Genomic DNA, 25223 nt, shown 5'->3' with positions numbered 1-25223 from the left:
TGATTCCAAATCAGCAGTCTTGACCACTGGCCTATTGTCTCTTCGGTTTGGATGGATTTCTTTCCATACAAAAATGTAATTGATGATCCCTGGCTCAGTAAAGTATGATTAGGTAGAATAAAATGATGTCCAGCAGAGTGGGGTTTGAACCTAGTACCTAGAATTCCAAGTCAACAATCATAACCACTGAGCTATCGTCAGTGTTATGTAAGTAAGATTGGGATCCATACACAAATGTAATCGAGGACTCCTGGCTCAGTAAAATATGATAGAGTGGGAACCAAATTTTGTCAAACAGAGTGGGGTTTGAACTCAGCACCATAACTTCCTAGTCAACAGTCTTAACCACTAGGCCATCCTTGGTCTTGTAACAGTCTGTTTTTTTTTCATACACTAATGTAATCGATGTCTCCTGACGCAGTAAAGTATAATGAGGAAAAACAAAGTACTATCAATTAAAGGTGGGTTTGAACCAAGTACCTTTAATTCAGAGTCAGAAGTCCTATCCACTGGTCTATCCTGGATATTGTGAAGCCTGGATTGTGTTTTGTACATAGACGTAATCGAGGACTCCTGGCTCAATAAAGTATGATAAGGTGGAACAAAATGCTATTAACTACAGCTGGGTTTGAACCCAATACCTTAGATTTCAAGTAAGCAGTCTTAACCACTATACCATCCCTGATGTTGTGAAGACTTGATTTCTTTCTATACACAAATGTTGTTTACGACCCCTGGTTTGAACCCAGCACCATACTTTCCGAGTCAACAGTCTTCACCACTGTGGTTTTCTGATTTATATGTTTTTTGACATCTCTTCTGCAAATCTTTACTAACTTTAAATGTCTATCAAACTTCCCAAAAGAGGACTCAAAGTTGCCCACTTGAACATCTGTAGTCTGAAAAACAAAGTAATTGAGTTGAGTAAAATAATGTCTGAAAATGATCTACATACAGCAGCGATTTCTGAAACTCATTTGGATGATTCTATTGACAATACTGAGGTATTTATACAAGGTTACCATTTATTTAGACTTGATGGAAACAGACACGGGGCAGGAGTAGCCTTTTATGGACAAGACCACATTCCAATAAAACAACAAAGAGATCTTGACTTGACAAATGTAGAAGCAATCTGGATCCAGGTTCATTTGCCACACCTGAAGCCATTACTAATCTGCTGCTGCTATAGACCACCTGCCTTGGATGCAGGTTATCTTGAAAAAAATCTGTGCAATGCTTCAGAATGTTACTGACACAGACACAGAAATGTATTCCTAAGGAGACTTAAATATTGGCTCGCTAAAAAACTGCCTTATGAAAAGAAAGCTTAATGACACTGCCACTGGATCTAACCTAGATCAAATGATACATCTACCAACCAGAATAAATATGAACACTTCAGTTGTATTGTCTTCAACTTGCATAGATCGTCTTTTTACTAATTCAGTAGATAAATGCTCAAAGGTTGTTTCAGTGCCAATTGGATGTAGTGATTATAACATGATTGCTATGGCAAGAAAAGTGAAAGTCCCCAATGTTGGACCTACTATTACATAATAGACTCTACAAACCCTCGGGAGGTCCTGTGGGGAGTGCTCGGAGAGTGTGGGGTGTCGGACTGTCTTGTTGTGGCGGTCCGCTCCCTGTACGATCAGTGCCAGAGCTTGGTCCGCATTGCCGGCATTAAGTCGAACACATTTCCAGTGACGGTTGGACTCCGCCAAGGCTGTCCTTTGTCACCGATTCTGTTCATAACTTTTATGGACAGAATTTCTAGGCGCAGTCAAGGCGTTGAAGGGTTCCGGTTTGGTGACCGCAGGATTAGGTCTCTGCTTTTTGCAGATGATGTGGTCCTGATGGCTTCATCCGACCGGGATCTTCAGCTCTCACTGGATCGGTTCGCAGCCGAGTGTGAAGCGACCGGAATGAGAATCAGCACCTCCAAGTCCGAGTCCATGGTTCTCGCCCGGAAAAGGGTGGAATGCCATCTCCGGGTTGGGGAGGAGACCCTGCCCCAAGTGGAGGAGTTCAAGTACCTAGGAGTCTTTTTAACGAGTGGGGGAAGAGTGGATCGTGAGATCGACAGGCGGATCGGTGCGGCGTCTTCAGTAATGCGGACGTTGTACCGATCCGTTGTGGTGAAGAAGGAGCTGAGCCGGAAGGCAAAGCTCTCAATTTACCGGTCGATCTACGTTCCCATCCTCACCTATGGTCATGAGCTTTGGGTCATGACCGAAAGGATAAGATCACGGGTACAAGCGGCCGAAATGAGTTTCCTCCGCCGTGTGGCGGGGCTCTCCCTTAGAGATAGGGTGAGAAGCTCTGCCATCCGGGAGGAACTCAAAGTAAAGCCGCTGCTCCTTCACATCGAGAGGAGCCAGATGAGGTGGTTCGGGCATCTGGTCAGGATGCCACCCGAACGCCTCCCTAGGGAGGTGTTTAGGGCACGTCCAACCGCTAGGAGGCCACGGGGAAGACCCAGGACACGTTGGGAAGACTATGTCTCCCGGCTGGCTTGGGAACGCCTCGGGATCCCCCGGGAAGAGCTAGACGAAGTGGCAGGGGAGAGGGAAGTCTGGGTTTCCCTGCTTAGGCTGTTGCCCCCGCGAACCGACCTCGGATAAGCGGAAGAAGATGGATGGATGGAAGATGGATGGACTCTACAAACATTTCTGTGATAATGCCTTTATTGAAGACGTACATGACATACAGTGGGACAGTGTATTTGAGTCAAAGCATACTGAAGCAGCTCTGCATGAATTCATGAAGTCATTTTCTTCTGTCTGTGATAAGCATGCACCCATCAAGAAGCTCACCGTCAGATCCGTCAAAGCCCCTTGGCTTGGCTCTGACCTGAGAAACTTGATGAAAGATAGAGATAAACGGGAAATAGTTGCTGTAGACTCAGGTAGCTCAGAGGACTTGCTAGCATATCGCACTTTAAGAAACAAATTGACCAAATTAAATAAACAGAAAAAAAGGGTGTACTACCAATCTAGGATTAAAGACATTAAACATGACGGCAAAAACATAGTTAAATGATTGCATTAGTATATTTAGAAAAATGTTTTTGCAAAAAAAAACAACACAAGCATAGTGCAGTGGTTAAGACTCCTGCCTCACATGCAGTAGTACTAGGTTCAAATCCATAACAAGGAAAATCTAGTTTTTTGCATTTGTAGATGAGCAAAAATCATGCTTTGCTTGGACCCAGGATAGCTTGTTTGTTAAGACTGCTTCCTCTCACTCTGTATTACTTGCAAGGTCTCGTTTTTGTTTCATCTCTATCATTGTTAAATTATTTCATTTGTATATGAGCGAACATCATGTCTTGATGGAACCCAGGATACCTCAATAGTCAACACTGTGGGCTCCCAATCCAGGGGTACTGGGTTTGAATCCCAATTGTTTTTTAATATATAACTTGGGTTCAAAATTGTGTTCTTCCTCTATTGTAGTTTACTGCGACAGATGTCACGATTGCATTAGTCAATGAGCCGGACTAGACTTTCATGAAGACTCAAGAGAGCTCAGTTCTTAAGACTGCTGTCTACCAGTCAGTAAAACTGGGTTCAAATCCATAACTTGGAATAACACATTTTGTTTCACCTATCATAGTTTAATGATTGCATTAGTATATTAAAAACAATAAAGACCCAAACAAACCCAAGATAGCTCAATGATTAAGACTGCTGTGTCCCATGCAGTATTACTGGGTTCAAATCCATAACACGGAAGATCTATTTTTTTTGTTTCACCTCTATCATTGTTAAATGATTGCATTTGTATATGAGCGAATATCATGTCTTGATGGAACCCAGGATACCTCAATGGTCAACACTGTGGGCTCCCAATGCAGAGGTACTGGGTTGGAATCCCAATTGGTTTGATATGTAACTTAGTTCCTCCTTATTTGTAGTTTACTGCGACAGATGTCATGATTCCATTAGTTAATGAGCCAGACTACAAGTAAAAATAGAGTAAGGGTAGCTCAATGGTTAAGACTGCTATCTTTCAGTCAGGCAAACTGGGTTCAAATCTAAAACTTTGAATCACTACTTTTTGTTTCATCTATCATAGTTTAATGATTGCATTTGAATAAGAGCAAAAATCACCCAGTGATAGCACTCAAGATAGCTCAATTGTTAAGACTACTACCATTCCCTCTGAATTACTGGGTTCAAATCTATAACTTGGTATACCTAGTTTTTTGTTTCACACAGATGATTTAATGATCACACTTGTATATTAAGAAAAATCTTGACTCAGCAAAACCCAGCATAGCTCAATGGTTAAGACTGCTGCCTCTCAAGCAATACTACTGGGTTCAAATCCATAACTTGGAAGATCTTGTTTTTGTTTTGTCTCAATCCCAGTTCACTGATTACATTTGTATATGAGCGAAAACCAGGTCTTAAAGGTACCCAGGATAGCTCAATGGTTAACCTTGTGGGCTACAAATACAGGGGTGGTGAGTTCAAATCCCATCTATGGAATCAGTAATTTGGCAGTATGGCGTCAAAACGACATACTTTGTGGGGTGTTTCTTCTCCCCCACACAGAGTAATGTTATGTGCTAGTTGTTTGACTAACATATAGTTGAAAAATTAAGTCAACACTAAAGATAATAATAATCAAAAATAAATAGTCAAATAGTCAATGATGACACCTCAGGGTCAAATGGAATGGGGTTTGAACCCAGTACCTAGAATTCTAAGTCAACTGTCATAACCACTGAGCTATCGTCAGTGTTATGTAAGTAAGATTGGGATCCATACACAAATGTAATCAAGGACTCCTGGCTCAGTAAAATATGATTGAACGGGAACCAAATTTTGTCAAACAGAGTGGGGTTTGAACTCAGCACCATAATTTCCTAGTCAACAGTCTTAACCACTGGGCCATCCTTGGTCTTGTAAGAGTCTGTTTTTTTTCATACACTAATGTAATCGATGTCTCCTGACGCAGTAAAGTATAACGAGGAAAAACAAAGAACCATCAATTAAAGGAGGGTTTGAACCAAGTACCTTTAATTCCGAGTCAGAAGTCCTATCCAGTGGTCTATCCTGGGTATTGTGAAGCCTAGATTGTGTTTTGTACAGAGACGTAATCGAGGACTCCTGGCTCAATAAAGTATGATAAGGTGCTATTAACTACAGCTGGATTTGAACTCAGTACCTTGCATTTCAAGTTTAGCAGTCTTAACCACTATTACATCCCTGATGTTCTTTCTATACACAAACGTTGTCTACGACCCCTGGTTTGAACCCAGCACCATACTTTCCGAGTCAACAGTCTTAACCACTGTGGTTTTCTGATTTATATGTTTTTTGACATCTATTCTGCAAATCTTTACCAACTTTAAATGTCTATCAAACTTCCCAAAAAAGAACTCAAAGTTGCCCACTAGAACATCTGAATATAAGGTAATTGAGTTGAGTAAAATAATGTTTGAAAATGATCTTCATACAGTAGCGATTTCTGAAACTCATTTGGATGATTCTATTGACAATGCTGAGGTATTTATACAAGGTTAACATTTATTTAGACTTGATGGAAACAGACACGGGGGGATGAGTAGCCTTTTATGGACAAGACCACATTCCAATAAAACAACAAAGAGATCTTGACTTGACAAATGTAAAAGAAATCTGGATCCAGGTTCATTTGCCACAGCTGAAGCCATTACTAATCTGCTGCTGCTATAGACCAGTGATCCCCAACCTCCGGGCCGTGGCCCGGTGCCGGGCCTGGCCCGATTGGTACCGGGCTGCAGAATAATTTTTTATTAATTTTTATCTTTTTTTAAAAACTTTTTTTTAAATTTTTTTTTTTTAATTAAATCAACATAAAAAACACAATATACACTTACAATTAGTGCACCAACCACACAAACCTCCCTTTTTCATGACAAAAACGTCCCTTTTTCATGACAAAGAAAAAAAAAAAAAAGGATTTCCCCCTGATGGGTAAGACTGCTGCCTCTCAGTCAGTAAAACTAAGTTCAAATCTATAACTTTTTGTTTCACCTATCATAGTTTAATGATTGCATTATTATATTAAAAACAATCAGTGCTCAAATGAACCCAGGATAGCTTATTTGTTAAGACTGCTTCCTCTCACTCCGTATTACTGGGTTCAAGTCCATAACTTGGGAAATCTAGTTTTTTGTTTCACCTCTATCATTGTTAAATGATTGCATTTGTATATGAGCGAACATCATGTCTTGTTGGAACCCAGGATACCTCAATGGTCAACACTGTGGGCTCCCAATCCAGGGGTACTGTGTTTGTATCCCAATTGGTTTGATATGTAACTTAGGTTGAACATAGTGTTCCTCCTTATTTGCCAGACTACACACGGGAAAAAAGTCAGGATAGCTCAAAGGTTAAGACTGCTGCCTTTCAGTCAGGCAAACTGGGTTCAAATCCATAACTTGAAATCACTACTTTTTGTTTCATCCATCATAGTTTAATGATTGCATGTGTATATGAGCAAAAATCTGATAGCGATGGTAGTCAAGATAGCTCAATTGTTAAGACTACGACCTGTCGCTCTGTGTCACTGAGTTCAAATCTATACCTTGGTGTACCTAGTTTTTTTTTTCACACACATGATTTAATGATCGCACTTGTATATTATGAAAAATCATACCTCAGCAGAACCCAGCTTAGCTCAATGGTTAAGACTGCTGCCTCTCAAGCAATACTACTGGGTTTGAATCCATAACTTGGAAGGAGTTGTTTTTGGTTTCGCCTCGATCATAGTTCACTGTTTACATTTGTATATGAGCGAAAATCAGTCCTTAACGGGACCCAGGATAGCTCAATGGTCAACACTGTGGGCTCCTAATACAGGAGTAGTGAGTTCAAATCCCATACATGGAATCAGTAATTTAGCAGTATGGCGTCAAAACGACATACTTTGTGGGGTGTTTCTTCTCCCCCACACAGAGTAATGTTATGTGCTAGTTGTTTGACTAACATATAGTTGAAAAATTAAGTCAACACTAAAGATAATAATAATAAAAAATAAATAGTCAATGATGACACCTCAGGGGTTACCTGTGTGTGTGTTGGAGTGAGTGCACGTGTGTGTGTGTGAGAATGAGTGTGTGCAAGTGAGTGTAATTCCTGAGGTGGGTGGGAATAGGAATATAAAGATAATAAAAAAGAGCGTTGACCAATGAGCTCTCCTCTGTACAATTAAAAGAAAATAGGTTAATTGCAATTGGATTAAAAAAAAGACAGTTAAAAAAATATTTATTTTAACGTTATATTGTAGAAGTGACACAGACACAATATATGTCACTTTGAAGCTTCCAGCCAGTTTTGTAAATTACATGTCAACCCAACCAGGATTCGAACCCAGCACCCTCCAATCTGAGTCATCAGCCGTAACCACTCGGCTATCCTGGGTCTTGTGGAACTGAGAGTTGTGTTCATACAGCAAGGTAATCGAGGATTACTGACTCAGTAAAGTATGATAAGGTGGAACAAAATACCATCAGCAAGAGGGGGATTTGAACCCAATTCCTTGCGCTCGTAGTCAGCAGTCTTAACCCCTGGTCTATCACGGATCTTGGGAAGATTAGATTGCGTTCCATACACAAACATAATCAAGCACTCCTGGCTCAGTAAAGTATGATGACTTAAAACAAAATATGGAGAAACATAGCTGGATTTGAACACAGCTCCTTTAATTCCAAGTTGGCTCTCTTAACCACTAGCCTATCTCCTGTCTTGTTTGATGTGATTTCTTTCCATACACAAATGTAATCAACGATCCCTGGCTCAGTAAAACTGAAGTCGGGTTTGAATCCAGTACCTAGAATTCTAAATCAACAGTCATAACCACTGAACTATCCTCGGTCCAGTTTATATGAGATTGGGATCCATACACAAGTGTAATTGAGGACTCCTGGCTCAGTAAAATATGATAGAATGTTAACCACATTCTGTCAAACAGAGTGGGGTTTGAACCCAGCACCACACTTTCCTAGTCAACAATCTTAACCACTGGACTATCCACAGTCTTGGGAAGGTATGATTTTTTTTTCATACACAAATGTAATCGATGTCTCCTGACGCAGCAAAGTATGATGAGGAAAAACAAAGTACCGCCTATCAGAGGAGGATTTGAACCCAGTACCTTGCCTTCCGAGTCTGCAGTCTTAACCCCTGGTCTATCCTGGGTCTTCTGAAGCTAAGATTGTGCTCTGTACACAAACCAATCGAGGACTCCTGGTTCAGTAAAGTATTATGAGTTGGAACCAAATGCAGTCCACTAGAGCTGGATTTGAACCCAGTACCTTTAATTCCTAATCAGCTGTTTTGACCACTGGCCTATCCACGGTCTTGGGAATGTATGTTTTTTTTTCATACACTAAAGTAATCGATGTCTCCTAACGCAGCAAAGTATGATGAGGAAAAACAAAGTACCGTCTATCAGAGGAGGATTTGAACCCGGTATCTTTCCTTCCGAGTCTTCAGTCTTAACCCCTGGTCTATCCTGGGTCTTCTGAAGCCATGATTGTGCTCTGTACACAAACTAATTGATGACACCTCAGGGGTTACCTGTGTGTGTGTTGGAGTGAGTGCGCGCGTGTGTGTGTGTGTGTGAGAATGAGTGTGTGCAAGTGAGTGTAATTCCTGAGGTGGGTGGGAATAGGAATATAAAGATAATAAAAAAGACCGTTGACCAATGAGCTCTCCTGGGTACAATTAAAAGAAAATAGGTTAATTGCAATTGGATAAAAAAAAAAAAGTTAAAAAAATATTTATTTTAACGTTATATCGTAGAAGTGACACAGACACAATATATGTCACTATTAAGCTTCCAACCAGTTTTGTAAATTACATGTCAACCCAACCAGGATTCGAACCCAGCACCCTCCAATCTGAGTCAACAGCCGTAACCACTCAGCTGTCCTGGGTCTTGTGGAACTAAGAGTTGTGTTCATACACAAATGTAATCGAGGATTACTGACTCAGTAAAGTATGATAAGGTGGAACAAAATACCATCAGCAAGAGGGGGATTTGAACCCAATACCTTGTGCTCCGAGTCAGCAGTCTTAACCTCTGGTCTACTCCGGATCTTGGGAAGAACAGATTGCGTTCCATACACAAACATAATCAAGCACTCCTGGCTCAGTAAAGTATGATGACTTAAAACAAAATATGGAGAAACACAGCTGGATTTGAACCCAGGTCCTTTAATTCCAAGTAGCCTATCTTCTGTCTTGTTTGATGTGATTTCTTTCCATACACAAATGTAATCAACGATCCCTGGCTCAGTAAAACTGGAGTGGGGTTTGAATGCAGTACCTAGAATTCTAAATCAACAGTCATAACCACTGAACTATCCTCGGTCCAATTTATATGAGATTGGGATCCATACACAAGTGTAATCGAGGACTCCTGGCTCAGTAAAATATGATAGAATGTTAACCTAATTCTGTCAAACAGAGTGGGGTTTGAACCCAGCGCCATACTTTCCTAGTCAACAATCTTAACCACTGGGTTATCCACGGTCTTGGGAAGGTATGATATTTTTTTTTCATACACAAATGTAATCGTTGTCTCCTGACGCAGCAAAGTATGATGAGGAAAAAGTACCATCAATCAGAGGAGGATTTGAACCCTGTACCTTTCCTTCCAAGTCAGCAGTCTTAACGGCTGGTCTATCCTGGGTCTTTTGAAGCCTAGATTGTGCTTTGTACACAAACCAATCGAGGACTCCTGACTCAGTAAAGTATTATGAGTTGGAACAAAATGCTGTCCCTAGAGCTGGATTTGAACCCAGTACCTTTAATACCAAATCAGCTGTCTTGACCACTGGCCTATCTTCTCTCATTTGGAATGACTTCTTTCCATACACAAATGTAATCCATGATCCCTGGCTCAGTAAAGTACGTTGAGGTAGAAAATAATTATGTCAGGTGGAATTGGGTTTGAACCCAGTACCTAGAATTCTAAGTCAACAGTCATAACCACTGAGCTATCGTCAGTGTTATGTAAGTAAGATTGGGATCCATACACAAATGTAATCGAGGACTCCAAGCTCAGTAAAATATGATTGAATGGGAACCAAATTTTGTCAAACAGAGTGGGGTTTGAACTCAGCACCATAATTTCCTAGTCAACAGTCTTAACCACTGGGACATCATTGGTCTTGTAAGAGTCTGTTTTTTTTCATACACTAATGTAATCGATGTCTCCTGATGCAGTAAAGTATAATGAGGAAAAACAAAGTACCATTAATTAAAGGAGGGTTTGAACCAAGTACCTTTAATTCCAAATCAGCTGACTTGACCACTGGCCTATCTTCTCTCATTTGGAAGAATTTCTTTCCATACACAAATGTAATCCAAGATCCCTGGCTTAATAAAGTATGACAAGGTAGAAAATAATTATGTCAAATGGAATGGGGTTTGAACCCAGTACATAGAATTCAAAGTCAACAGTCTTAACTACTGAGCTATCGTTGGTCTTATGTAGATGTGATTGGGATCCATACACAAATGTAATCGAGGACTCTTGCCTCAGTGAAAAATGATAGAGTGGGCACCAAATTCTGTCACAAAGAGTGGAGTTTGAACCCAGCACCATACTTTCCTAGTCAACAGTCTTAACCACTGGGCCATCCTTGGTTTTGTGAGGGTGTGATTTTTTTTTCATACACTAATGTAGTCCATGTCTCCTGACGCAGTAAAGTATAATGAGGAAAAACAAAGTTCCATCAATTAAAGGAGGGTTTGAACCAAGTACCTTTAATTCCGAGTTAAAAGTCCTATCCACTGGTCTATCCTGGGTCTTGTGAATCCTGGATTGTGTTTTGTACATACACGTAATCGAAGACTCCTGACTCAATAAAGTATGATAAGGTGGAATAAAATGCTGTCAACTACAGCTGGATTTGAACCCAGTACCTTAGATTTCAAATCAGCAGTCCTAACCACTATACCACCCCTGATGTTGTGAAGATTTGATTTCTTTCTTTACACAAATGTTGTCTATGACCCCTGGTTTGAACCCAGCACCATACTTTCGGAGTCAACAGTCTTAACCACTCTGGTTTTCTGATTCATATGTTTTTTGACATCTATTCTGCAAATCTTTACCAACTTTAAATGTCTATCAAACTTCCCAAAAAAGAACTCAAAGTTGCCCACTAGAACATCTTTAGTCTGAAAATAAGGTAATTGAGTTGAGTAAAATAATGTTTAAAAATGATCTACATACAGTAGCGATTTCTGAAACTCATTTGGATGATTCTATTGACAATACTGAGGTATTTATACAAGGTTAACATTTATTTAGACTTGATGGAAACAGACACGGGGGGAGGAGTAGCCTTTTATGGACAAGACCACATTCCAATAAAACAACAAAGAGATCTTGACTTGACAAATGTAAAAGAAATCTGGATGCAGGTTCACTTGCCACACCTGAAGCCATTACTAATCTGCTGCTGCTATAGACCAGTGATCCCCAACCACCGGGCCGCGGCCCGGTGCCGGGCCTGGCCCGATTGGTACCGGGCTGCAGAAGAATTTTTTATTAATTTTTATTTTTTTTTTTAAACTTTTTTTTTTATATTATTATTATTTTTTATTAAATCAACATAAAAAACACAATATACACTTACAATTAGTGAACCAACCACATAAACCTCCCTTTTTCATGACAAAAACGTCCCTTTTTCATGACAAAGAAAAAAAAAAAAAAAGGATTTCCCCCTGATGGTTAAAACTGCTGCCTCTCAGTCAGTAAAACTAGGTTCAAATCCATGACTTTTTGTTTCACCTATCATAGTTTAATGATTGCATTATTATATTAAAAACAATCAATGCTCAAATGAACCCAGGATAGCTTATTTGTTAAGACTGCTTCCTCTCACTCTGTATTACTGGGTTCAAGTCCATAACTTGGGAAATCTAGTTTTTTGTTTCACCTCTATCATTGTTAAATGATTGCATTTGTATATGAGCGAACATCATGTCTTGTTGGAACCCAGGATACCTCAATGGTCAACACTGTGGGCTCCCAATCCAGGGGTACTGGGTTTGTATCCCAATTGATTTGATATGTAACTTAGGTTGAACATAGTGTTCCTCCTTATTGGCTAGACTACACACAGGGAAAGAGTCAGGATAGCTTAATGGTTAAGACTGCTACCTTTCAGTCAGGCAAACTTGGTTCAAAGCCATAACTTGAAATCACTACTTTTTGTTTCATCCATCATAGTTTAATGATTGCATTTGTATATGAGCAAAAATCACTTAGGGATGGTAGTCAAGATAGCTCAATTGTTAAGACTACTACCTTTCACTCTGTGTAACTGAGTTCAAATCTATACTTTGGTGTACCTTGTTTTTTTTTTCACACACATGATTTAATGATCACACTTGTATATTTGGGAAAAATCAGTCCTCGGCAGAACCCAGCTTAGCTCAATGGTTAAGACTGCTGCCTCTGAAGCAATACTACTGGGTTCAAATCCATAACTTGGAAGGAGTTGTTTTTGGTTTCGCCTCGATCATAGTTCACTGTTTACATTTGTATATGAGCGAAAATCAGTCCTTAACGGGACCCAGGATAGCTCAATGGTCAACACTGTGGGCTCCTAATACAGGAGTAGTGAGTTCGAATCCCATACATGGAATCAGTAATTTGGCAGTATGGTGTCAAAACAACATACTTTGTGGGGTGTTTCTTCTCCCCCACACAGAGTAATGTTATGTGCTAGTTGTTTGACTAACATATAGTTGAAAAATTAAGTCAACACTAAAGATAATAATAATAAAAAATAAATAGTCAAATAGTCAATGATGACACCTCAGGGGTTACCTGTGTGTGTGTTGGAGTGAGTGCGCGTGTGTGGGAATGAGTGTGTGTATTTCCTGAGGTGGGTGGGAATAGGAATATAAAGATAATAAAAAAGAGCGTTGACCAATGAGCTCTCCTGGGTACAATTAAAAGAAAATAGGTTAATTGCAATTGGATAAAAAAAGAGTTAAAAAAATATTTATTTTAACATTATATTGTAGAAGTGACACAGGCACAATATATGTCACTTTGAAGCTTCCAGCCAGTTTTGTAAATTACATGTCAACCCAACCAGGATTCTAAAACAGCACCCTCCAATCTGAGTCAACAGCCGCAACCACTCGGCTATCCTAGGTCTTGTGGAACTGAGAGTTGTGTTCATACACAAATGTAATCGAGGATTACTGACTCAGTAAAGTATGATAAGGTGGAACAAAATACCATCAGCAAGAGGGGGATTTGAACCCAATACCATGCGCGCCGAGTCAGCAGTCTTAACCCCTGGTCTACAACGGATCTTGGGAAGATTAGATTGCGTTCCATACACAAACATAATCAAGCACTCCTGGCTCAGTAAAGTATGATTACTTAAAACAAAGGAGAAACACAGCTGGATTTGAACCCATGTCCTTTAATTCCAAGTCGGCTCTCTTAACCACTAGCCTATCTTCTGTCTTGTTTGATGTGATTTCTTTCCATACACAAATGTAATCAACAATCCCTGGCTCAGTAAAACTGGAGTGGGGTTTGAATCCAGTACCTAGAATTCTAAATCAACAGTCATAACCACTGAACTATCCTCGGCCCAATTTAGATGAGATTGGGATCCATACACAAGTGTAATCGAGGACTCCTGGCTCAGTAAAATATGATAGAATGTTAACCAAATTCTGTCAAACAGAGTGGGTTTTGAACCCAGCACCATACTTTCCTGGTCAACAATCCTAACCACTAGGCTATTCACAGTCTTGGGAAGATGTGATTATTTTTTCATACACAATTGTAATCGATGTCTCCTGACGCAGCAAAGTATGATGAGGAAAAACAAAGTACCGTCTATCAGAGGAGGATTTGAACCCAATACCTTCCCTTCCGAGTTTGCAGTCTTAACCGCTGGTCTATCCTGGGTCTTCCGAAGCTAAGATCTTGCTCTGTACACAAACCAATCGAAGACTCCTGGTTCAGTAAAGTATTATGAGTTGGAACAAAATGCAGTCCACTAGAGCTGGATTTGAACCCAGTACCTTTAATTCCTAATCAGTTGTCTTGACCACTGGCCTATCCACGGTCATGAGAAGATATGATTTTTTTTCATACACTAAAGTAATCGATGTCTCCTGACGCAGCAACGTATAATGAGGAAAAACAAAGTACAGTCAATCAGAGGAGGATTTGAACACAGTACCTTTCCTTCCGAGTTTTCAGTCTTAAACCCTGGTCTACCCTGGGTCTTCTGAAGCTAAGATTGTGCTCTGTACACAAACCACTCGAGGACTCCTGGCTCAGAAAAGCATTATGAGTCGGAACAAAATACAGTCCACTAGAGGTGGATTTGAACCCAGTAGCTTTAATTCCAAATCAGCTGTCTTGACCACTGGCCTATGTTCTCTCTTTTAGAAGGATTTCTTTCCAGACATAAAGGTAATCCAAGATCCCTGGCTCAGTAAAGTATAATGAGGTAGAAATCAATTATGTCAAATGGAATGGGGTTTGAACCCAGTACCTAGAATTCAAAGTCAACAGTCTTAACTACTGAGCTATCGTTGGTCTTATGTAGATGCGATTGGGATCCATACACAAATGTAATCGAGGACTCTTGCCTCAGTGAAAAATAATAGAGGAGGCACCAAATTTTGTCACAAAGAGTGGGGTTTGAACCCAGCACCATACTTTCCTAGTCAACAGTCTTAACCACTGGGCCACCCTTGGTTTTGTGAAGGTCTGATTTTTTTTTTTCATACACTAATGTAATCCATGTCTCCTGACGCAGTAAAGTATAATGACGAAAAACAAAGTTCCATCAATTAAAGGAGGGTTTGAACCCTGTACCTTTAATTCCGAGTTAGAAGTCCTATCCACCGGTCTATACTGGGTCTAGTGAATCCTGGATTGTGTTTTGTACATAGACGTAATCGAGGATTCCTGGCTCAATAAAGTATGATAAGGTGGAACAAAATGCTATCAACTACAGCTGGATTTGAACCCAGTACCTTAGATTTCAAGTCAGCAGTCTTAACCACTACACTATCCCTGATGTTGTGAATACTTGATTTCTTTCTATACACAAATGTTGTTTACGACCCCTGGTTTGAACCCAGCACCATACTTTTTGAGTCAACAGTCTTAACCACTGTGGTTTTCCGATTTATATGTTTTTTGACATCTATTCTGCAAATCTTTACCAACTTTAAATGTCTATCAAACTTCCCAAAAGAGGACTCAAAGTTGCCCACAAGAACATCTTTAGTCTGAAAAACAAGGTAATTGAGTTGAGTAAAATAATGTTTGAAAATGATCTACATACAGTAGCGATTTCTGAAACTCATTTGGATGATTCTATTGACAATGCTGAGGTATTTATACAAGGTTAACATTTATTTAGACTTGATGGAAACAGACACGGGGGGATGAGTAGCCTTTTATGGACAAGACCACATTCCAATAAAACAACAAAGAAATCTTGACTTGACAAATGTAAAAGAAATCTGGATCCAGGTTCATTTGCCACAGCTGAAGCCATTACTAATCTGCTGCTGCTATAGACCAGTGATCCCCAACCACGGGGCCGCGGCCCAGCAACGGGCCGCAGAAGAATTTTTTATTAATTTTTATTTAAAAAATCTTTTTTTTGTGTATTATTATTTTTTTTGTCAAATCAACATAAAAAACACAATATACACTTACAATTAGTGCACCAACCACATAAACCTCCCTTTTTCATGACAAAGAAAAAAAAAAAAAAAAGATTTTTCCCCCGGACCCCCCTGCTGCCTCACATGCAGTACTACTAGGTTCAAATCCATAACATGGAAAATCTAGTTTTTTTGCTTCACCTCTATCAAGGTTTAATGATTGCATTTGTATATAATAAAAAGTATTCTTTCCTTGGACCCAGGATAGATTGTTTGTTAAGACTGCTTCCTCTCACTCTGTATTACTGGGTTCAAATCCATAACTCGGAAGGTCTTCTTTTTGTTTCATCTCTATCATTGTTAATTGATTTGATTTGTATATAAGTGAAAATCATGTCTTGATGGAACCCAGGATACCTCAATGGTCAACACTATGGACTCCCAATATATATTAAGAACAATCCAGCTGCAAACAAACCCAGGATAGCTCAATGGTTAAGACTGCTGCCTATCAGTCAGTAAAACTAAGTTCAAATCCATGACTTTTTTTTTCACTTGTCATAGTTTAATGATTGCATTATTATATTAAAAACAATCACTCCCCAAATGAATCCAGGATAGCTCAATGGTTAAAACTGCTACCTCTCATGCAGTACTACTTGGTTCAAATCCAATACATGAAAAATGTAATTTTTTGTTTCACTTCTATCTCAGTTTAATGATTTAATTTGTATATAAGCGAAAATCCGTATCGCTCGGACCCAGGATAGCTTATTGGTTAAGACTGCTTCCTCTCACTCTGTATTACTGGGTTCAAATCCATAACTTCGGTAATCTAGTTTTTTGTTTCACCTCTGTCATTGTTAAATGATTGCATTTTTTTATATGAGCGAACATCAGGTCTTGATGGAACCCAGGATACCTCAATGGTCAACACTGTGGGCTCCTAATCCAGGGGTAGTGTTTGAATCCCAATTGGTTTGATATGTAACTTAGGTTGAACATTGTGTTCCTCCTTATTTGCCAGACTACATTCGGGAAAACAGTTAGGATAGCTCAATGGTTAAGACTGCTGCCTTTCAGTTAGGCAAACTGAGTTCAAATCCATAACTTGGAAGCACTACTTTTTGTTTCATCTATCATAGTTTAATGATTGCATTTGTATATGAGCAAAAATCACGTAGTGAAGGTACTCAAGATGGCTCAATTGTTAAGACTACTATCTTTCACTCTGTGTAACTGAGTTCAAATCTATAACTTGGTGTACCTTGTTTTTTGTTTCACACACATAGTTTAATGATTGCACTTGTATATTATTAAAAATCGTGTCTTAGCAGAACCCAGCATAGCTCAATGGTTAAGACTGCTGCCTCTCAAGCAATACTACTGGGTTCAAATCCATAACTTGGAAGGGGTTGTTTTTGGTTTCACCTCGATCATAGTTCACTGTTTACATTTGTATATGAGCGAAAATCAATCCTTAACGGGACCCAGGATAGCTCAATGGTCAACACTGTGGGCTCCTAATACAGGAGTAGTGAGTTCAAATCCCATACATGGAATCAGTAATTTGGCAGTATGGCGTCAAAACGACATACTTTGTGGGGTGTTTCTTCTCCCCCACACAGAGTAATGTTATGTGCTAGTTGTTTGACTAACATATAGTTGAAAAATTAAGTCAACACTAAAGATAATAATAATAAAAAAATAAATAGTCAAATAGTCAATGATGACACCTCAGGGGTTACCTGTGTGTGTGTGTTGGAGTGAGTGCGCGTGTGTGTGTGTGTGTGTGTGTGTGTGTGTGTGAGAGAATGAGTGTGTGCAAGTGAGTGTAATTCCTGAGGTGGGTGGGAATAGGAATATAAAGATAATAAAAAAGAGCGTTGACCAATGAGCTCTCCTGGGTACAATTAAAAGAAAATAGGTTAATTGCAATTGGATAAAAAAAAGTTAAAAAAATATTTATTTTAACGTTATATTATAGAAGTGACACAGACACAATATATGTCACTTTGAAGCCTCCTGCCAGTTTTGTAAACTACATGTCAACCCAACCAGGATTCGAACCCAGCACACTCCAATATGAGTCTACAGCCGTAACCACTCGGCTATCCTGGGTCTTGTGGAACTGAGAGTTGTGTTCATACACAAATGTAATCGGGGATTACTGACTCAGTAAAGTATGATAAGGTGGAACAAAATACCATCAGCAAGAGGGGGATTTGAACACAATACCTTGCGCTCTGAGCCAGCAGTCTTAACCCCTGGTCTACCACAGATCTTGGGAAGATCAGACTGCGTTCCATACACAAACATGATCAAGCACTCCTGGCTCAGTAAAGTATGATGACTTAAAACAAAATATGGAGAAACACAGCTGGATTTGAACCCAGATCCTTTAATTCCAAGTCGGTTCTCTTAACCACTAGCCTATCTTCTGTCTTGTTTGATGTGATTTCTTTCCATACACAAATGTAATCAATGATCCCTGGCTCAGTAAAACTGGAATGGGGTTTGAATCCAGTACCTAGAATTCTAAATCAACAGTCATAACCACTGAACTATCCTCGGTCCAATTTATATGAGATTGGGATCCATACACAAGTGTAATCAAGGACTCCTGGCTCAGTAAAATATGATAGAATGTTAACCAAATTCTGTCAAACAGAATGGGGTTTGAACCCAGCACCACACTTTCCTAGTCAACAATTTTAACCACTGGGCTATCCACGGTCTTGGGAAGGTATGATATTTTTTTTCATACACAAATGTAATCGTTGTCTCCTGACGCAGCAAAGTATGATGAGGAAAAACAAAGTACCCTCAATCAGAGGAGGATTTGAACCCAGTACCTTTGATTCCGAGTCAGCAGTCTTAACCCCTGGTCCATCCTGGGTCTTCTGAAGGCAAGATTGTGCTTTGTACACAAACCAATCGAGGACTCCGGACTCAGCAAAGTATTATGAGTTGGAACAAAATGCTGTCCACTAGAGCTGGATTTGAACCAAGTACCTTTAATTCCAAATCAGGTGTCTTGACCACTGGCCTATCTTCTCTTGTTTGGAAGGTTTTCTTTCCATACACAAATGTAATCCATGATCCCTGGCTCAGTAAAGTATGATGAGATAGAAAATAATTATGTCAAATGGAATGGGATTTGAACCCAGTACCTAGAATTCCAAGTCAACAGTCTTAACTACTGAGCTATCGTTGGCCTTATGTAGATGAGATTGGGATCCATACACAAATTTAATCGAGGACTCTTGCCTCAGTGAAAAATGATAGAGTGGGTATCAAATTCTGTCACAAAGAGTGGGGTTTGAACCCAGCACCATACTTTCATAGTCAACAGTCTTAACCACTGGGCCATCTTTGGTTTTGTGAAGGTATGATTTTTTTTTTCATACACTAAAGTAATCCATGTCTCCTGACGCAGTAAAGTATAATGACGAAAATCAAAGTTCCATCAATTAAAGGAGGGTTTGAACCCAGTACCTTTAATTCCGAGTTAGAAGTCCTATCCACTGGTCTATCCTGGGTCTTTTGAATCCTGGATTGTGTTTTGTACACAAACCAATCGAGGACTCCTGGTTCAGTAAAGTATTATGAGTTGGAACAAAATGCACTCCACTAGAGCTGGATTTGAACCCAGTACTTTTAACTCCTAATCAGCTGTCTTGACCACTGGCCTATCTTCTCTTGTTTGATTGGATTTCTTTCCATACACAAATGTAATCCATGATCCCTGGCTCAGTAAAGTATGATGAGGTAGAAAATAATTATGGCAAATGGAATGGGGTTTGAACCCAGTACCTAGAGTTCCAAGTCAACAGTCATAACCACAGAGCTATCGTCAATGTTATGTAAGAAAGATTGGGATCCATACACAAATGTAATCAAGGACTCCTGCCTCAGTAAAATATAATTGAATGGGAACCAAACTTTGTCAAACAGAGTGTGGTTTGAACTCAGCACCATAATTTCCCTGTCAACAGTCTTAACCACTGGGCCATCCTTGTTCTCGTAAGAGTCAGTTTTTTTTTTCATACGCTAATGTAAACGATGTCTCCTGACGCAGTAAAGTATAATGAGGAAAAACAAAGTACCATTAATTAAAGGAGGGTTTGAACCCACTACCTTTAACTCCGAGTTAGAAGTACTATCCACTGGTCTATCCTGGGTATTGTGAAGCCTAGATTGTGTTTTAAACATAGATGTAATCGAGGAGTCTTAGCTCAATGAAGTATGATAAGGTGGAACAAAATGCTATCAACTACAGCTGGATTTGAACCCAGTACCTTAGATTTCAAGTCAGCAGTCTTAACCACTATATCACCCGTGATGTCACGAAGACTTGATTTCTTTCTATACACAAATGTTGTCTACGACCCCTGGTTTGAACCCAGCACCATACTTTCCGAGTCAACAGTCTTAACCACTGTGGTTTTCTGATTTATGTTTTTTGACATCTATTCTGCAAATCTTTACCAACTTTAAATGTCTATCAAACTTCCCACAAAAGAACTCAAAGTTGCCCACTAGAACATCTTTAGTCTGAAAACAAGGTAATTGAGTTGAGTAAAATAATGTTTAAAAATGATCTACATACAGTAGCGATTTCTGAAACTCATTTGGATGATTCTATTGACAATACTGAGGTATTTATACAAGGTTAACATTTATTTAGACTTGATGGAAACAGACACGGGGGGAGAAGTAGCCTTTTATGGACAAGACCACATTCCAATAAAACAACAAAGAGATCTTGACTTGACAAATGTGAAAGAAATCTGGATGCAGGTTCATTTGCCACACCTGAAGCCATTATTGATCTGCTGGTGCTATAGACCAGTGATCCCCAACCACCGAGCCGTGGCCCGGTGCCGGGCTGCGGCCCGATTGGTACCGGGTCGCAAAAGAATTTTGTATTAATTTTTATTTAAGAAAAAAAAACTTTTTTTTTTTATTAAATCAACATATAAAACATAATATACACTTACAATTAGTGCACCAACCACATAAACCTCCCTTTTTCATTACAAAGAAAAAATAAAAAAAAGATTTTTCCCCCCGACCCCCTTGCTGCCTCACATACAGTACTACTAGGTTCAAATCCATAACATGGAAAATCTAGTTTTTTGCTTCACCTCTATCAAAGTTTAATGATTGCATTTGTATATAATAAAAACGATTCTTTTCTTGGACCCAGGATAGCTTGTTTGTTAAGACTGCTTCCTCTCACTCTGTATTACTGGGTTCAAATCCATAACTCGGAAGGTCTTCTTTTTGTTTCATCTCTATCATTGTTAATTGATTTCATTTGTATATAAGTGAAAATCATGTCTTGATGGAACCCAGGATACCTCAATGGTCAACACTGTGGACTCCCAATATATATTAAGAACAACCCAGCTGTAAATAAACCCAGGATAGCTCAACGGTTGAGACTGCTGCCTCTTAGTCATTAAAACTAAGTTCAAATCTATAACTTTTTGTTTCACCTATCATAGTTTAATCATTGCATTAGTACATTAAACACAATCACTGCCCCAAATGAACCCAGGATAGCTCAATGGTTAAAACTGCTACCTCTCATGCAGTACTACTTGGTTCAAATCCAATACATGGAAAATCAAAATTTTTGTTTCACTCCTATCATACTTTAATGATTTTATTTGTATATAAGCGAAAATGATGCATTGCTCGGACCCAGGATAGCTTATTGGTTAAGACTGCTTCCTCTCACTCTGTATTACTGGGTTCAAATCCATAACTTCGGAAATCTAGTTTTTTGTTTCACCTCTGTCATTGTTAAATGACTGCATTTTTTTATATGAGCGAACATCATGTCTTGATGGAACCCAGGATACCCCAATGGTCAACACTGTGGGCTCCCAATCCAGGGGTACTGGGTTTGTATCCCAATTGGTTTGATATGTAACTTAGTTTGAACATGCAGGAAAAGAGTCAGGATAGCTCAATGATTAAGACTGCTATCTTTCAGTCAGGCAAACTGGGTTCAAATCCATAACTTGAAATCACTACTTTTTGTTTCATCCATCATAGTTTAATGATTGCATTTGTATATGAGCAAAAATCTGATAGTGATGGTAGTCAAGATAGCTCAATTGTTAAGACTGCGACCTGTCGCTCTGTATCACTGAGTTCAAATCTATACCTTGTTGTACCTAGTTTTTTGTTTCACACACATGATTTAATGATCGCACTTGTATATTATTAAAAATCATGCCTCAGTAGAACCCAGCATAGCTCAATGGTTAAGACTGCTGCATCTGAAGCAATACTACTGGGTTCAAATCCATAACTTGGAAGGAGTTGTTTTTGGTTTCGCCTCGATCATAGTTCACCGTTTACATTTGTATATGAACGAAAATCAGTCCTTAACGGGACCCAGGATAGCTCAATGGTCAACACTGTGGTCTCCTAATACAGGGGTGGTGAGTTCAAGTACTACTGGGTTAAAATCCATAGCTTGGAAGGAGTTGTATTTTGTTTCACCTCGATCATAGTTCACTGTTTACATTTGTATATGAGCGAAAATCAGTTCTTAGCTGGACCCAGGATAGCTCAATGGTCAACACTGTGGGCTCCTAATACAGGGGTGGTGAGTTCGAATCCCATCCATGGAATCAGTGATTTGGCAGTATGGCGTCAAAACGACATACTTTGTGGGGTGTTTCTTCTCCCCCACACAGAGTAATGTTATGTGCTAGTTGTTTGACTAACATATAGTTGAAAAATTAAGTCAACACCAAAGATAATAATAATCAAAAATAAATACTCAAATAGTCAATGATGACACCTCAGGGGTTACCTGTGCGTGCGTGTGTGTGTGTGTGTGTGTGCGAGTGAGTGTAATTCCTGAGGTGGGTGGGAATAGGAATATAAAGATAATAAAAAAGAGCGTTGACCAATGAGCTCTCCTGGGTACAATTAAAAGAATATAGGTTAATTGCAATTTGATAAAAAAAAAGTTAAAAAAACATTTATTTTAACATTATATTGTAGAAGTGACACAATCACAATATATGTCACTTTGAAGCCTCCACCCAGTTTTATAAGTTACTTGTCAACCCAACCAGGATTCAAACCCAGCACCCTCCAATCTGAGTCAACAGCCGTAACCACTGGCCTATCCTGGGTCTTGCTATCACATGAGTTGTGTTCATACACAAATGTAATTGAGGACACCTGACTCAGTAAAGTATGATGAGGTAGAACAAAATACCATCAACCAGAGTGGGATTTGAACCAAGTACAATGATTTCCAAGTCAGCAGTCTTAACCCCCGGTCTATCCCGGCACTTGTGAAAACCAGATTGTGTTCCATACACAAATGTTATTGAGGACTCCTGGCTAAGTAAATTATTATGACTTGGAACAAAATGCTGTCAACTAGAGCTGGGATTGAACCTAGTATCTTTAATTCTTTAATTCCCTTGGCATTCTGGGAAATGTACATCTAAATGATTTTAACCATATCATTTTCCATATATATATCTTTATAAAATTTAAATTGTGAAATGATACAGACACAAAAAAGTAGGACGAGGAGTCAAACGTTTTCTAAATTATAAATAATTTTATTTCATTCTTAGCAGAAAATACATGACAGAACATACTGATGGATCACTCACTGACTGTACATGATGTAACATTGGGTTGGGGTAAGTGTCTATAACTTAAATGAAATTGGAAGGAAGACAATTTATTGGAGTAGTGGCTATGACAAAAGATGAGCTAATGTGGTGGCGTTAACACTGCCCTCTGCTGGGCATAAATATACTACAACTAGATCCATCTCAACACTTGTGACTGTCATGCTCAGTAAAGAGTTATGTTCTGGTATGTCCATTCTGTAGAAGTTTGTGGTTTTATCGGCGGCTATGATGAGGTTGCTTACTTTCTTGATGCGCTCCGTGTCATTTTTCAGCTTGGTGAGGAATGGGTTGCGGGCTGGCTTAAATTTGACTGATTGTATCATTTTGAGCATGTCGTTCTCAAAGTCCTTTAATTCCTTGACTGTGGGTGGGTTCTTGGTAGATTTGAATCCGTAAGTTTCCTTTTGCGTTCCTTTTGTTTCAGGGTGGAGGAAAAAGTGTGCTTTCCACCGCATCCTTCTTAGGAAGTGTTCCGTCTTTTCTATGAGTCTTTGCTTGTAGTCCTTCTGCGCGGGTATGGGAATGTTCTTCGTGGAGTAGTCGATGCTGAACTTTTCCATTTCGGATCGTCGTACAGTGCTCAACAAATGTCAATTTGGAGCGGAATATGTCTTGATTGGATTATCCAGAGAATAGTGCTCGATACCGTGGTAGAGCCGCCGATAAAACCACAAACTTCTACAGAATGGACATACCAGAACATAACTCTTTACTGGACAAAAGCATCACCAAATCATACAAAAAAGCGCAACCCAACACTTTACAGAACATCCATCTGGAAAACAAGCGGATCGCAACCGAACTGGACATTGAGGACAGGGTGGACGCCACAGCCAACAAAGAAGCCTTCATCACATTGAAGGACCACAAACCCAACTTCGCAAATAACCCAACATGCCGACTAATAAACCCAACTAAATCCGAAATAGGAAAAATCAGCAAAATAATCGTGGACAGAATCAACGCAAAAATCAAGGACAAAACACTACTCAACCAATGGAGAAATACAGCAGCAGTAATCAAATGGTTCAACAACATCCAAGACAAACAACAACACAACTTTATCTCCTTCGACATCGAAGAATTTTACCCTTCCATCACGCAAGACCTACTGACCCAAGCACTAAACTTCGCCTCGGACTACGACTCAATCACAGGCAACGAAAGAAACATCATCATCCACGCAAAGAACTCCATACTCATCCACAACAGTACACCATGGCAAAAAAAGAACAATTCAACATTTGACGTTACTATGGGGAGTTTTGACGGCGCAGAAACGTGCGAACTCGTTGGGAGTTTCCTCCTCTCCCAGCTTGCTAGCCTCAACCTGAACCTTGGTATTTACCGTGATGATGGACTGGCAGTGTGCCGCGCCTCGCCAAGGAGCAGCGAGAACACCAAGAAGCGCATATGCCAAATCTTCAAAGAAAACGGCCTACGGATCACGATTGAAGCCAACAAGCAAACCGTCAACTTCCTCGACGTCACTTTCAACCTGAGAAATAACAGCTACCAACCATTCACGAAACCCAACACAACACTCCAATACGTGCACCATGACAGCAACCACCCACCCACCACCACGAAAAGAATACCTACCGGAATTAATAAAAGACTATCGATGCTGTCATCCAGCAAAGCTGAATTCGACCAAGCAACCCCCCCGTACCAGAAAGCACTTGATGAAAGCGGATACAACTTCACCCTCACCTATGAACCCACCCCAGGAAACCAACCAAAAAAGAGCAGAAAACGAAACAACATCATCTGGTACAATCCGCCATTCAGCAAAGACGTCTCAACCAACATCGGCCGCAAGTTCCTCACTCTGATCGACAAACACTTCCCC

The 25223-nt window shown here is 39.6% G+C and overlaps 1 protein-coding gene across 3 annotated transcripts in view; it reads right to left on the bottom strand.

Moving 5' to 3' along the window:
• Positions 1–2672: 2672 nt before the first annotated feature.
• Positions 2673–25223, bottom strand: part of LOC133568035 (GRAM domain-containing protein 2B-like) — a 63772-nt gene continuing 41221 nt past the window's right edge. For all 3 annotated transcript variants that reach the window (XM_061919738.1, XM_061919739.1, XM_061919741.1), the window contains one exon: positions 2673–2864. In XM_061919738.1, coding sequence (XP_061775722.1) covers positions 2831–2864 — 34 coding nt within the window. In that variant the 3' untranslated portion in view covers positions 2673–2830. The remainder of the gene's footprint in view (positions 2865–25223) is intronic.

The sequence above is a fragment of the Nerophis ophidion genome, linkage group LG14, assembly GCF_033978795.1.
Source record: "Nerophis ophidion isolate RoL-2023_Sa linkage group LG14, RoL_Noph_v1.0, whole genome shotgun sequence".
NCBI lineage: Eukaryota > Metazoa > Chordata > Actinopteri > Syngnathiformes > Syngnathidae > Nerophis > Nerophis ophidion.
Note: the sequence above shows the minus strand (reverse complement) of the source record. Positions and strands in the feature narration are given on the sequence as shown.